The sequence below is a fragment of the Pangasianodon hypophthalmus genome, chromosome 2 (assembly GCF_027358585.1).
Source record: "Pangasianodon hypophthalmus isolate fPanHyp1 chromosome 2, fPanHyp1.pri, whole genome shotgun sequence".
Classification (NCBI taxonomy): domain Eukaryota; kingdom Metazoa; phylum Chordata; class Actinopteri; order Siluriformes; family Pangasiidae; genus Pangasianodon; species Pangasianodon hypophthalmus.
The window spans coordinates 30011402-30024645 of NC_069711.1; the positions used below are offsets into that span (position 1 = coordinate 30011402).

General features: G+C 38.6%; 1 protein-coding gene across 3 annotated transcripts; it reads left to right on the forward strand.

Moving 5' to 3' along the window:
- The first annotated feature begins 34 nt into the window (after positions 1-34).
- LOC113538389 (protein CutA homolog) lies at positions 35-6538 on the forward strand. 3 transcript variants are annotated; one of them, XM_034314757.2, is made up of 6 exons: positions 35-151; positions 4135-4285; positions 4492-4551; positions 4730-4775; positions 4880-4929; positions 6224-6538. In XM_034314757.2, exons 2-6 carry the CDS (start codon positions 4158-4160, stop codon positions 6321-6323), a joined length of 384 nt encoding a protein of 127 aa, XP_034170648.2. In that variant the 5' UTR covers positions 35-151; positions 4135-4157; the 3' UTR covers positions 6324-6538. The 3 variants fall into 3 exon arrangements, with proteins under 3 accessions (XP_034170648.2, XP_034170645.2, XP_053087995.1); XM_034314754.2 differs by having other exon boundaries at positions 100-156; positions 4137-4285; XM_053232020.1 differs by lacking the exon at positions 35-151 and adding an exon at positions 1558-1748 and having other exon boundaries at positions 4137-4285.
- The last annotated feature ends 6706 nt before the right edge of the window (positions 6539-13244 follow it).

Consider the following 13244-nt stretch of genomic DNA (forward strand, 5'->3'; position numbering starts at 1 on the left):
TCTTAATTTGGTTGGTTTGATCACTAAACTGGGAACATATTAAAAATAATAATTTAAAGCGCGTAGGTATTTTGCGACAGTTATGGAATAGTTTACGGCAATTGTTGTCATGCGCAGTAAGGAAAATCCAGACCAGCGTTACACCCACTGGAAGAGGTAAGGAAAAAAGCAAGTTGTATGGATATTATATACAAAATATTTACACAGTTTTGCTCAAAATTATTTGGTAACTTTGAATATATAAATAGTTATGGAGTGAAGGATTCATATATAACCGAAAAACGTCATAAAAACATGCTTATGTTTGTTATTAGTGCTGTTTTATTAACCTGTAAATAAATGACACATTATAGCTGATATAATATCTTAACTGAAATAAAAGTCAGTTACCTAAAAATAAACTTGCATTTTTACTGCATCTGAGTTGTGCTCCTGGATTTTAGTATACATCATTGCATTAGTCAGTTATTCTAATCCAGGAGTGTTTCTTGTGTTTTATTAATCCACTTAATGTGTCCATGATGCAAACACAGTCCTGCAGATCAGCCACATGGCAGAGAATGCATAAATGTTGAGGATCACTTTATTACTGCTTCAGGTCAGGTTACAAAATTACAGTATTTTTGCAAGTTGTGTGACACTTCAAGTTCACTAGTGACTGTGGTTTTAAAAAGGCCCGTATTCACATTAATGTCAAGATGTAGCTTCATTCCTATCACAAATGACTGTAGTTCAATAAATAATGATGCATTGAAGCTCATCTGTCAGACATCAGACAATAATGTTATTGAATATGGAACTCAAGACATGTGGGTTTACTCTGGGTTCTCCAGTTTCCTCCCACCTCTCAAAAACATGCCAGTATGTGCACTGGTGACTCCAAATTGCATCTAGGTGTGAATGAATGTGTGCATGAGTGCGTGTGTGAGTGAATGTGTGCGTGAGTGAGTATGTGAGTGTGTGCGTGAGTGAGTATGTGAGTGCGTGTGTGAGTGAGTTTGTGCGAGTGAGTGCGTGCGTGAGTGAGTGAGTGCGTGCGTGAGTGAGTGAGTGCGTGCGTGAGTGAGTAAGTGAGTGTGTGTGTGAGTGAATGAGTGCGTGAATGCGTGAGTGAGTTTGCGAGTGAGTGATTGCATGAATGAGTGCATGAGTGAGTGTTTGCATGAGTGAGTGTTTGAGTGAGTGTTTGAGTGAGTGCGTGAGTGAGTGCGTTTGTGAGTGAGTTTGTGAGTGAGTGAATGAGTGCGCAATTGAGCGATTGCATGAGTGAGTGTTTGTGTGAGTGCGTGACTGAATGAGTGTGTGTATGGTGCCCTGTGATGGACTGGCGTCCCATCTAGTGTGTTTTCCCTTCTCACACCCAGTGTTCCCGGATCAGCCTTGACTCTGCTCAGGATAAAGACAGGAAACAAGTTTTTTTTCATGTCAACCCTTTAAGACGCCATCTTATTATTCATCATCTTAAAGCTGGACATACGAGTGTGAGGAAGTAACATCTCCATAGTCTCTCACTAGTCAAGCACCTGATGATGTGTTTGTAACTGCAGGTGCCTCAGGCGTCGTATTAAAAGCAGTTATTACACCTCACAGTGAGCGCATCACTTCCAGGCAGTGGAGAAGCATTAGCCAGGGCTGTTGTGTGTTGTCCACGTTTGGCTCACACTTGCATGTCACTCGTACAGGCAATGCAGTTCGGACTGCCACCTGCAGAGACAGTGCAAGGAAGACTCTTAAAAGCTTTCTGTGTGGTGAGTGTGTTCTTCAGTTATAAATCTACAGGGCGATTATATTCCTTCAGAATTAAAACAGAACTATAAAATGGTTTAAAGGGTCAGTGCTGTACAGGACAGTTTTCAGATCCTGGGAAAGTTTTTTTTTTTCCTCCAAAAAGATTGCGTGGTCTGGCTCAGTGTCTCTCTTTTTCTTGCTATTTCCTCCTCTGTGGAAATTCCCGTGCTGAATCCCGTCATCCATATGAGTGGAGCTAAAAATAGTGCAGAAAATCAACTGGTTAAATGCAGACAAATCATTGGCTACCTTTACATTCACGTCAAATTGCATCTATATTCGGGTTGCAGCCGTATTCCGAATACGATGTTTATATGTGTACAGGCATCGGAATATTCCTGTATACGTGGTTGTTGTAAGTATGCCTGAGTTGCTATTTCTGAATAGCTAGCCTACAGCTAAGCATCTGTTAGTACCCACAATTCCTTGCGGAATGAGCGTGCACATATATCTCTGTTCAGTGGATATTCTGAATAAGGTGTTTACATGCAACAAATTTCCGATTACAACCGGCATATTCCAGGGGTGGGAATTAGAATTTGAGGAATCAGAATATTGTCTTAATCTGAATCGCCCAATCAGATTACGGTGTTTACATGATTCAGTGCTCATTAGAATATTGTCAAATTCTGATTAATATCAGAATATTGATGTGCGTGTAAACGTAGCCGATGACTGTATACATGTATATGGGTGGACATCGTAACACTTTTTGCCTTTAAAGTGAAGGCAAAATGTCTCTGAGGCCCTCTAGTGGCTGGAGGCAGTACATTTTTTAAACTCCGCCCATTCCCATGTTAGTGAACAGAGAAGCAGCCAAACTTACATTTTATGTTAATGTAATTCCACAATCATTTTTGGGAATTATGTTATTATGAATTATCATTATTATGTTCAGTGGACCTTAATATCTCCCTTAATATTTTTCTTCTTCACAAATACATTTTATAGGAGTTCTTTGACGATAATTATAAGGACGTAGTCAATGAGGTGATTGACAGTTTTGAATATGACAGTCGAGCCTCATGAACACGCACGTACCTTCCAACACACACCAGAAGCTCTTGAGAGTGCTGTAGCAAAGCCACGTCTTGTTCTGCTGTAAACGGTTGTAACAGACCTTCAGTGGGGAGTTCTTTCCAGTTTTTCTGGTATGTTGTTGAGTCTAAGCTTGCTCGTTGTACTATAACTAGCAAACCAACATGACTGAATGAAGTAATGGCATAAACCAAAGCAGCTAAATCAACACTAGCTCAATTTCCTAACAGTTGATTGACTGTATGTTTTAGCTAACCCTCGATTTAGCTAACCTTTTCTATTTTGTTTTACTGTATAAAATATCATGTTAAGTAGATTACGTTCCTTTGGTATGATATTTTCTTTTCTGTGTTGGAACAGTTGTAAAAAAGCATTTCACTGTAAGTTGTACTGTGTATGCTTATGCATGTGACAAATAAAATTTGAATTTGAATTTGCAGTAGCTTGGTAAGGCTTGGTCATTGGGTCTAATAGAATAATGGCTGGAGTCACTTCTTTACCAGCTCAGTAATAGATGTAGTTTCTTTCTCTTTACAGACGTTCTTTCTAGTCTCTAGTGGGTTTCCGAGTCACATTTTTAAACAGTGATTAAATGTTTTAGATTCTTTTTTTTTTAACCCACAGCCCCATTTACTTATTACAATTGAGCCTGATTTTACGTTTCTTCTCCATGATCCATGTAAAATCTCTCATCTTCTAGTTAGGCAACTCCCTATTCTGTTCACTTTGTTTGTGCCCTATAAAGGCTATAACACAATAACGCTCTACGCCCTACCTAGTGCCCTTTTGTGGTCGTCTCATAAAGTCCATTTTCTTACAGATGAGTCAGATTACATAATTCAAGTATAAAGCTGAGCTGTTGAGTGTTAAAGGTCTTGTTTGAGGGTCTAATAGTTGCTGCTCATAGTAGCACTCCTGGGATTTGAACCCAAGCTCATTTAGAAGAGAAAAACTCTAAAATTGTAAAGAATTGAAAAATTACCACAATCTGATGTTGTATTAACAGCTGTGTGTGTGGTGGACTTGCGTACTCCATTTTTTATTTATGCAAATGCTGATAGAATATAGGTTGTGTGTGGCACCGCAGATTTTTTTTTGCTTACTATTTTGTTTTATTGTATAAAATACCACGTTAAGTAGATTAGGTTCCTTTGGTGCTGCATGTTAGAGGAAGTTCTACACTCTCCAGAAATTACAGTCTGCCTTTGCAAATCAGTGCTTATACACCTCACTGTTTTTCTCCTAGATAGTGTGTGAAAGAAGCGTTCACTGGAGCTTGTGAAAACTCAGAACTGTCGTTGTGTCTTTAGACAGCGTTTCTGAGCGCGTTGATGCTCCCGCTGCTGAGGACTGTGGGATTGCGTGCACTCTCCATGGCGACCGAAGCGTATTCCTCCGGTACTCACTCTGCAGCCTTCGTCACCTGCCCCAATGACACCGTGGCCAAAGAACTGGCCAGGTAAAACAACAACACAGTGCACACACACATCATTACCCATGCAGTATTTCAAATCTGGAGCTGCTTGGGAAGTTTAAGGCGAATACATGATATGTGATCTCTGCAAATGGATTAAAAAAACAAAAACCTTTTCACCTTGATTTAATTAACTATATTTACGGTGGAATTTTTGCTTGACAAATTATTGCTTGTTTGCCATGTTGCAGAGGGATAGTGGAGAAGAAACTGGCAGCCTGCGTGAACATAGTGCCCAAAATCACATCAGTGTGAGTACCTGTAACCGAATTTACAATCTGTTTTCGCAAATCGGTGCGTATTCACCCCACTGTTTCTCTTCTGTATTGCCTGTAATGAGCAGAAAGACTTCTACTGCGACACACTTCTCCCCTCTGGGTTTTTAGACTGCTTCTGTGTTTCTCTGACTCTTGTATTGTGTCTCTGCAGATATGAATGGCAAGGAAAGATCGAAGAAGACAGTGAAGTGTTGCTGGTGAGTTTCATTTAATCTCAAATCTGTTTTCTGGTAAAAGAAACCCACAGCGTTGCCTGAGAAATGTACATGTGTTCCAATATGTGTGTGTGTGTTTTTTTTAGATGATTAAGACAAGGACTACAAAGATCTCTGCGCTCGCTGAATATGTTAGGTAAGCCCAATACATCAAATACGTAGCTTTAATAAGACATATATTATTTTAATCTATTACAGTCTATTAGTGTTTTTCAAAGTTTTTGCATCCAGGGACCCCTTTAATTGTAAAATAAATTTCACAGACCCTCTGAACATAATCTAACATAAATATTCAGATATTAGGCTCATTATTATTTTAATATGTACAATATACATTTTTTACTGGGTCTGACAGACTCAGAGGCCACACCTCCTTTACTGGGTCTGACAGACTCAGAGGCCACACCTCCTTTACTGGGACTGACAGACTCAGAGGCCACACCTCCTTCACTGGGACTGACAGACTCAGAGGCCACACCTCTTTTACTAGGACTGACAGACACAGAGGCCACACCTCTTCCACTGGGACTGACAGACTCAGAGGCCACACCTCTTTTACTAGGACTGACAGACACAGAGGCTACACCTCCTCCACTGGGACTGACAGACTCAGAGGCCACACCTCCTCCACTGGGACTGACAGACTCAGAGGCCACACCTCCTTCACTGGGACTGACAGACTCAGAGGCCACACCTCTTTTACTGGGACTGAAAGACTCAGAGGCCACACCTCCTTCACTGGGACTGACAGACACAGAGGCCACACCTCCTTCACTGGGACTGGCAAAACATGGGCCACCCCTCCTTCCTTGAAGAACAACAGACACAGAGGCCACACCTCTTTTACTGGGCCTTGCAAAAAGAGGCCACACCTCCTTCGCTGTATTTAACAGGCACATGCACCACACAACCTTCACTCAGACTGACAGACTAGAGGCCACACCTCCTTTACTGAGCCTTGCAAAAAAGAGGCCACACCTCCTTTACTGGGCCTTGCAAAAAAGAGGCCACACCTCCTTCACTGAAAAAAATAGGCACAGATGCCACGCCTCCTTCACTGAGACTGACAGGCACAGAGACCATTTGATGATTAAAAACAATTAAAATGTATATTTATAATTATAATTTAAAATTTATAAAAGATCTTAATTAGGAGATTGGGCTAATGCATGGATTTTTTGAAATTTATTATCATGGTAGAGAGAAAATAGAGAAAACACATTCACACTGACAGCAAGCACAAATACAAAGATATATTGATCATTTATTTGTTTTAATGTATAAACAAACAACGAAACATAGAAATACAATCTGAAAACAGGCTGAAACCATGCTTTACAGTTCATATGGGATAGTTTCCTTCAGGAACAGATAAGGCATCGCATATGATGAATGACCCGAATAATCACACAGCTGATTGTGTCCTGCAGGTCTAATCATCCGTACGAAGTGGCCGAGGTCATCAGCTTGCCCATTGATCAGGGAAACCCTCCCTACCTGAAGTGGATTGGAGACATTGTGCCTGAATAAATGAGCAAAATCACAGACACGACTAAAATAATTCTCCACAAGATCCTGGGAAATGCTGAGTTTTTCTGTATGTTCATTAAAGAGTCATCAATCTCATTTATTTTTTTGATAAGCAAATGTTAGCAGACCTACGACATACTGCACTAATAATGTACAGCTTTGACTTTAAATAATTTCAGTTTCACTTTAATAAAATGCTGTTTTAAAAAGTGTGAGGATGCCGTTTGCTGTGACTTTATTTTTTTCAACTTATGTTGTATAATATGGAAAATATAACACCTTAAATTGCATTAAAAAGATTAAAACTGATATTTATGATATGTATAAAAGGTTTTAGCAAATCAGACCACAAAATATGACAAATCTTGTGTGTCCCGATATTAGTGGAAACGATATGATACACAGGAAATGATCGTGCATCCCTAATGTTAAAAAAAATCATTCAGACCAATAAAGATGTAAAAATTTTCAAAGAATCTGTAGCGAAAGCCTTGTAAGCTTAAACACGAACTATGTTTCGAACTACGAATGAAAGTTCCAGAAATTGTGAGTGCGTAAGCAACATTCACCTGCTTGACCAGGAAACTTGGCAAAGTCAAAACTATACTGCAAAACTAATTTTATTTTCAAGCAAAATCTTCTTCTTCTTCTTCTTTCGGCTTTTCCCTTCAGGGGTCGCCACAGTGAATCATCACTCTCCACCTATCCCTATCTTCTGCATCCTCAACACTTGCACCCACTAGCTTCATATCCTCATTTATCACCTCCATATCCCTCCTCTTTGGCCTTCCTCTTTGCATCCTGCTTGGCAGCTCCATGTCCAACATTCTCCTACCAGTATACTCGCTCTCCCTTCTCTGAACATGTCCAAACCATTTTAATCTGGCCTCCTTAACTTTGTCCCCCAAACGTCCAATATGAGCTGTTCCCCTGATGTACTCGTTCCTAATCCTGTCCAGCCTCGTCACTCCCAAAGAGAACCTCAACATCTTCAGCTCTGCTACCTCTAGCGCTGACTCCTGTCTCTTCCTCAGTGCCACTGTCTCTAAACCATACAGCATGGCCGGTCTCACCACTGTCTTGTACACCTTCCCCTTGATTCTCGCTGATAGGTGTACAAGACAGTGGTGAGACCGGCCTTGCTGTATGGTTTTTGAGACAGTGGCACTGAGGAAGAGACCGGAGTCAGAGCTAGAGGTAGCAGAGCTGAAGATGTTGAGGTTCTCTTTGGGAGTGACAAGGTTGGACAAGTACTAAAGAGTGCTTCAAGCATTCATGTTATACCTGAAGCAGCTGTTACTACAATAGGTGGTGCCAATTTTTTTTTTTAATAAACCGTTTTGTGTCTGGTATAGCTCCTTCGAATATCATCTGTGTAAAGAATAAAAAACTTGGTGTGTGCTGTTATAGGAAATGAATCAAGGACCGGTGCAAAAAGCAAAGTTACTGTTACCACCCCAAAGTTGATTATTTTCCATCACCAGTACGTCCTGAAGTGTTTTATTCCTCCTATACCATTGAATTTGCCAACAATACATTGTACTTTTTATCCCTTTATAGTTACATGTAAGGTTGTGGAACATCCATGAAACAAGTTACTTCCTGTTATCACTTATGTTATAGCAGCTATAAATGTTCGTTCCCTCACCATTCTCTTGTTTCTTTTCTCTCTTGAAGATAATCAGACAAAAAAAAAAAAATGAAGCTTGTTATCATACAACTGGAAAAGTCCTCTGTTCTGAAGACTTTCTCATGGTAGAAAACTTGTCACTGATACCGGAGACTCCTTCCATAAATGTTAAATAAACGTCTCTTTCCAGAAAGGTTCACCAGAGCAGCAATCATACATTTTCTTTTTTCTTTCTAAATAGCAGTTTTTTAAAAAATATCTATTTATTATTAGTCTTAGATTATGTGGATCATCATACACACAAGTCCCTGTGAACGAGGTGTTACTATAGAAACGATAATATATAAAAACAAATGCATTAATACGTGTTCCTGGGATAGGCTCCAGTTCCAGCATGACCCTGACCAGGATAAAGCGTTGCCAGAAAACTGCTAACAGTGTTAAATCTCTACGGTAAATCTAAAAATAGATCCAATCCTAATTTAATTTTTTCAGTATAATTACATTTTGAATCAAACGAGTTCTTGTTGGCCCTCTAGGAATACGGTAACATTTAATATTCGAATATTTTAGAGCTTCTGATACAGCTTAATAGCTCCAGGCTCTGCTGCAGGTGTTTTATATTTGTGTAAGGGGAACAGTTTGCATAATTGTTTCACATCTTAGCAGCAGAGCAGTTTTAATTTCACATGCTGCCACTAGAGTGAGTCATTCACTCGAACTCTCTTTTCGAACATGCACAGAGCAGCAAGCATACACTCCTTGCCTGAACCTAGCAGCGGTGATAAGGCATAATGCATAGAGCAGAACATCTTAGCTCTAGTCCTTATGCATTATTCATGCATTATTTGCTCTTTTCTTAAATGTGGTTTAAAATATAAATTAAATATATGGGTGAAATTTGTAGCAAATTGTTATAGGAATGAATTGACATATTAGGATGTCAAATCTACACCATTCAACGGGTACACATCTGGGCCAAATGGCAGCATGTCGCTAATGTGCTTCAAGAGAGGGTCAAATATAGTGAACTCACTCTCATATGGTGTGGTACATATTTTACTATGTAGGGCATCCATTTTTACTTGCTTTCTGCACACAAACTGTACTTAATAAGATGAGTATGGGAGAAAATTGCATTTAAAGATTTCTGCCTACGGCTCAGGAGCATCACTGACATTTTGACAGCCGGTATCTGATTACAAACTGAATTAATTAGGCTAATGTTCATTTTGTGACGGTATGTAGCTCTCCAACAACTTGATCAAAGACACTGACTGTGTGAGGAAATCACACTTAGCTAGCAAGGTTTTGGACATGTTTAGGCAGACTGACTGTTTTTACTCCATGTGCAAAAAGCATAAGTAATACGCTTTTAAAAATAAATAAAAACATTTCCATGCTGTTTGGTGAAATATATTTATGGTTTCTTAAAGTTGAAATGGAGTTGTTGTAGGCAGAAAAATACAGTCCAGGCCAAAACCTAATTTTCCATCTTTTTGGCTGTTTGTCCAGAATTTGCCAAGAATTCTTTTTTTTTTTTAAATCCCTTTTGAGTTACATGTAATGTTATGGAAAGTCCATGAAACAGGTTCCTGTTATCACTTACATTATAGCAGCTATAAACAGTCGTTCCCTCAGCATTCTCATTTTTCTTTTCTCTCTTGAAGTTAAGCTTAAAAAAAACTTGTCTTGTTACCTAGAATCCGGAAAATTCCTCTGTCCTGAAGACTTTCCCATGGTGCAAAACTTGGCACTGATACTGGAGACTCCTTCCATTTAATAAACACCTCCTTACAGAAAGCTTCACCAAAACAACAATTACACATTTTCTTTGCTAAATAACAGCACATTTAAAAAAAATCATTATTATTAGTCTTAGATTATGCAGATTGCAAATACAAACATGTACATGTTGTTTTCTAAAATCTATTTATTTTATGCATTAAATGTACGAAAATACTTCTTCACCTCCCCTGTAGCATCATATTTACAGAACCTTTGTGAAGGAGAGGATGTGTTACATTAGGCGTGTCAATAGTCCCATATTATTACACACTAAATGAATGAAAAAATAATTAAATGTAAAAACTGAAATCACTGATGAGCAAGAAATACTTGAAAATGGAAGTAAAAGCAATTTTATATAGAGTATATTCATAAATTTTACATATAGTGTACAAGTATTCAGGTTTTCCCCTTGCAGCACAACTTCCCTTTGTTCTGCTTTTATTAAAAATGGATCCTGTTTTATTAGGGATGCATTGGACCGTCATATGTATGCATTTCTCTGATGCTTTTATCCAAAGAGAATTATCATAATTGAGGCAGAACACAGCTGAGGGACCTGCTTGCAGTGGCTCTGTAGCAGTTCTGGGATTTGAACTCACATATCCCAGCTGGATACACAATTTTCACTTCTGAGCTACCACTTCCCACACAATTAATACATTAGTAATTAAATAGTAACATTCTAGGCTTCTGAGTGGTGCAATAGAAAAGCATTCGTACTTTTGTCAAAACATTGTGAGTTCGAAGCCTGAAGATTCCACAGCCATCTGTGGCTGGGAGACGAGAGAGGAAGAATTGGCTGTGCTCTCTGAGTGGGAGGGATGTTATACTCTCTTCCCTGTCAATCACAGTAACACTAACCAACTGTCAGCATCTGTGAGTTCATGTATGTAGAAGAGGGTAGATAGCGCTTTCCTCTGAGTATGTTAGACTGAACTGTAACACAGCCTGAGTGGCTTTTTGACAAGACGTGGTTGACTGGTTTCACGCATCTTAGAGGAAACATGTTAGCATTCGCCCTCCCTGGTTGGTAGTTGGTGTATGATAGGGTAGAACTGGCTGGTGGGTGGGAATTGAGAGGTGACCAAATTGGGGGTACAAATGGGGAACATATGAGGCACATATATTACTTTCACACCTTTCATATTAATATTGACCACTAGATACCAATATTTATTGACTCTTGAAGAAGTATGCTGTTTTATTAGTCATGCCAAAAGAAACTAATTTTGTACATTATTAAATACAAAGAAATTACTGGACTTGGAAATCCTGGAAAACAGGAAAATAGCATCATTATAGATATTTATGGTGTTGACAATAATTTCTCATACAGCAGGAATTTTTACCCAATAAGATGTGTCTATATATATATATACACTGTATCAGGAAACAAGAAATAAAGAAATAAATTTTTTTTCTGTTCAGTTTTGATATTTTTTATTGCTACCGTTTAAGAGAAGACATGTTATAGATGCAGTTTATCTAATAATCTGAAATCTATTGATTGTTTCTCCTTGTAGTGTCTTTACTTAATTATACATTATATATAATATCCGACATGTTCAAACTTTTTCTTGGTATTGTTTTGTGGAGTACTTTAACTTTTCTTGAGTCAGTTCTCAGAAAGGAGACTTTACTTTTACTTATGTATGAATATTGAGTACTTATACAATACCAAGCAGATCTCAGCAATGTTTTGCCACATCCACCATACAGTGCTGACCAAGCAACTTCGGATTAGTTTATATTCAGCTCTCTGCAGAATCAGCTCCACTGACTTTCCTTTAGCAATCTCACTGAGCTCAGTGGGTTCTTCGATGCTAAACTGGACAATTTCTTGAAGATTGGATTTGAAAAAAATGGTGGAACAAAGCTGATTCGAAGGTTATTGAGAACGATGAAGAAGTATGATATTGATGGAATTGTCATCTTGGTTGTGTGAAAACATAAAATATTTTAACTGAAATCATTGTGACTGAACTTAATGGATGACTGCTATATGGTATTTTTAGGTTTTTGGGCATTACCTTGCAACACAACAGATCCTGATTTTGCATTCAGCTGTTTTGCTTCTCATATACACACCATTCATGTACATTTTTGACACATATAAAAGCATGTCCCTAGATCTGGTTAAAAAAGAAATCATTTTGCCTAGCACTGCCTTATGCAGCTTGCAATATTAGTAAGCCATCTGGTTCCTGTCACTTTAAATTTCTCAGTAATGAGTCAGTTGCTTTTTGCACACAAAAAGACACACGCATTAACACTGTCTCAGCCTCTCAAACATCAATTTTTTCTCACCTTTCCTGAGGCGTAGGCTAATATTTATAGAAGGTCTTGAAATGCTATGCTGTTTAAGTAGGCATGACAAGAGATGCTTTTTTTATGACATTAAATGAAACGCACACATCCAAAAAATGATGAAAAAGGGACAAAGAATGGAAATCACTGTAGAGGTTTTTCTTTGTATTCTGCATTACTTTTAATTAAAAGAATGAACAGATGAACAACAGATAAATAATGTTGTTATAATGTTTTCTGTCCTTTACATTCCAATCATGCAAATATCTGGGCCAAATGACAGCATGTCAGAATTGGTTCAGATAAACTGAATCCACGCTTGCACAGTGTTATGCCTATTATAGCATGTAGGCCATCTGGTTTCCATCACTTGAAATGCGTAAATAATGATTCATTTGCTTTTTACACAAAACTACTTACACATTCCAAAAATGAGATGCATTAGGACTCTCATAAAATCTCAAACAGCCATCAATCTCCCATCTGACCTGTGGTTTAATATTTATAGTACCACTTTCGATTCATTTCGAGGCATTCAATTTCTTTCCTCAATGGTCAGCCTCAATTTCCTTGTGATCACTTGGACATGTTACAACAAAGAACTGGACATTTTCAGCTAATGAATCAAACAGACACAGGTGAGACACAATTGACTCCTCTCAGAGACTTGTTTTATTGAGTTTCAAGTGACACTTTGGAAAAGATAGCCTGGTATCTCTAATCCCTACAGTCCAGTTTCCAGAACACAGATTAATCTCAGACTGTGAGTTGGTGTCATTGGAGAATTAATTAAGATAGAGTTGGAGACTGGTTTTAATCAATGTCTAACAAAGTTTAAGGCTGTACAATTGAATCGATTTGATTCATTAACTCTAGTGGTTGAGCAGTTTTTCCATTTATTCTTTATTCGTTTTGGTTTTATTTCTTTTTATTCACTTTTCCCCCCCATTTACTCCCAAATTTAGTCACCTGCCAATTCCCACCCACCAGCCAGCTCTTCCCAGTCTTTTGACAGCTACCAACTGGGGTGAAGTGCATCCTCTGAGACATATATCAAAACTTTTCGAACTGCTGCTGTGTCACGCTCACTCAGAGGCAAGTGTTATCTGCCCTCTTCCACATATATCAGCTCACAGATGATGAGAATCTGCCATCCCTCCCATCCAGAGAGCACAGCCCCTGGCCACGGATGG

Bases quoted from the DNA above. Each gene is read 5' to 3' on its own strand.
- LOC113538389 (XM_053232020.1), top strand. From the start codon at position 1,668: ATGTCACTCGTACAGGCAATGCAGTTCGGACTGCCACCTGCAGAGACA. The intron at 1,749-4,136 runs GTGAGTGTGTTC...TTGTGTCTTTAG, and splicing joins TCTTAAAAGCTTTCTGTGTG to ACAGCGTTTCTGAGCGCGTT. The intron at 4,552-4,729 runs GTGAGTACCTGT...GTGTCTCTGCAG, and splicing joins GTGCCCAAAATCACATCAGT to ATATGAATGGCAAGGAAAGA.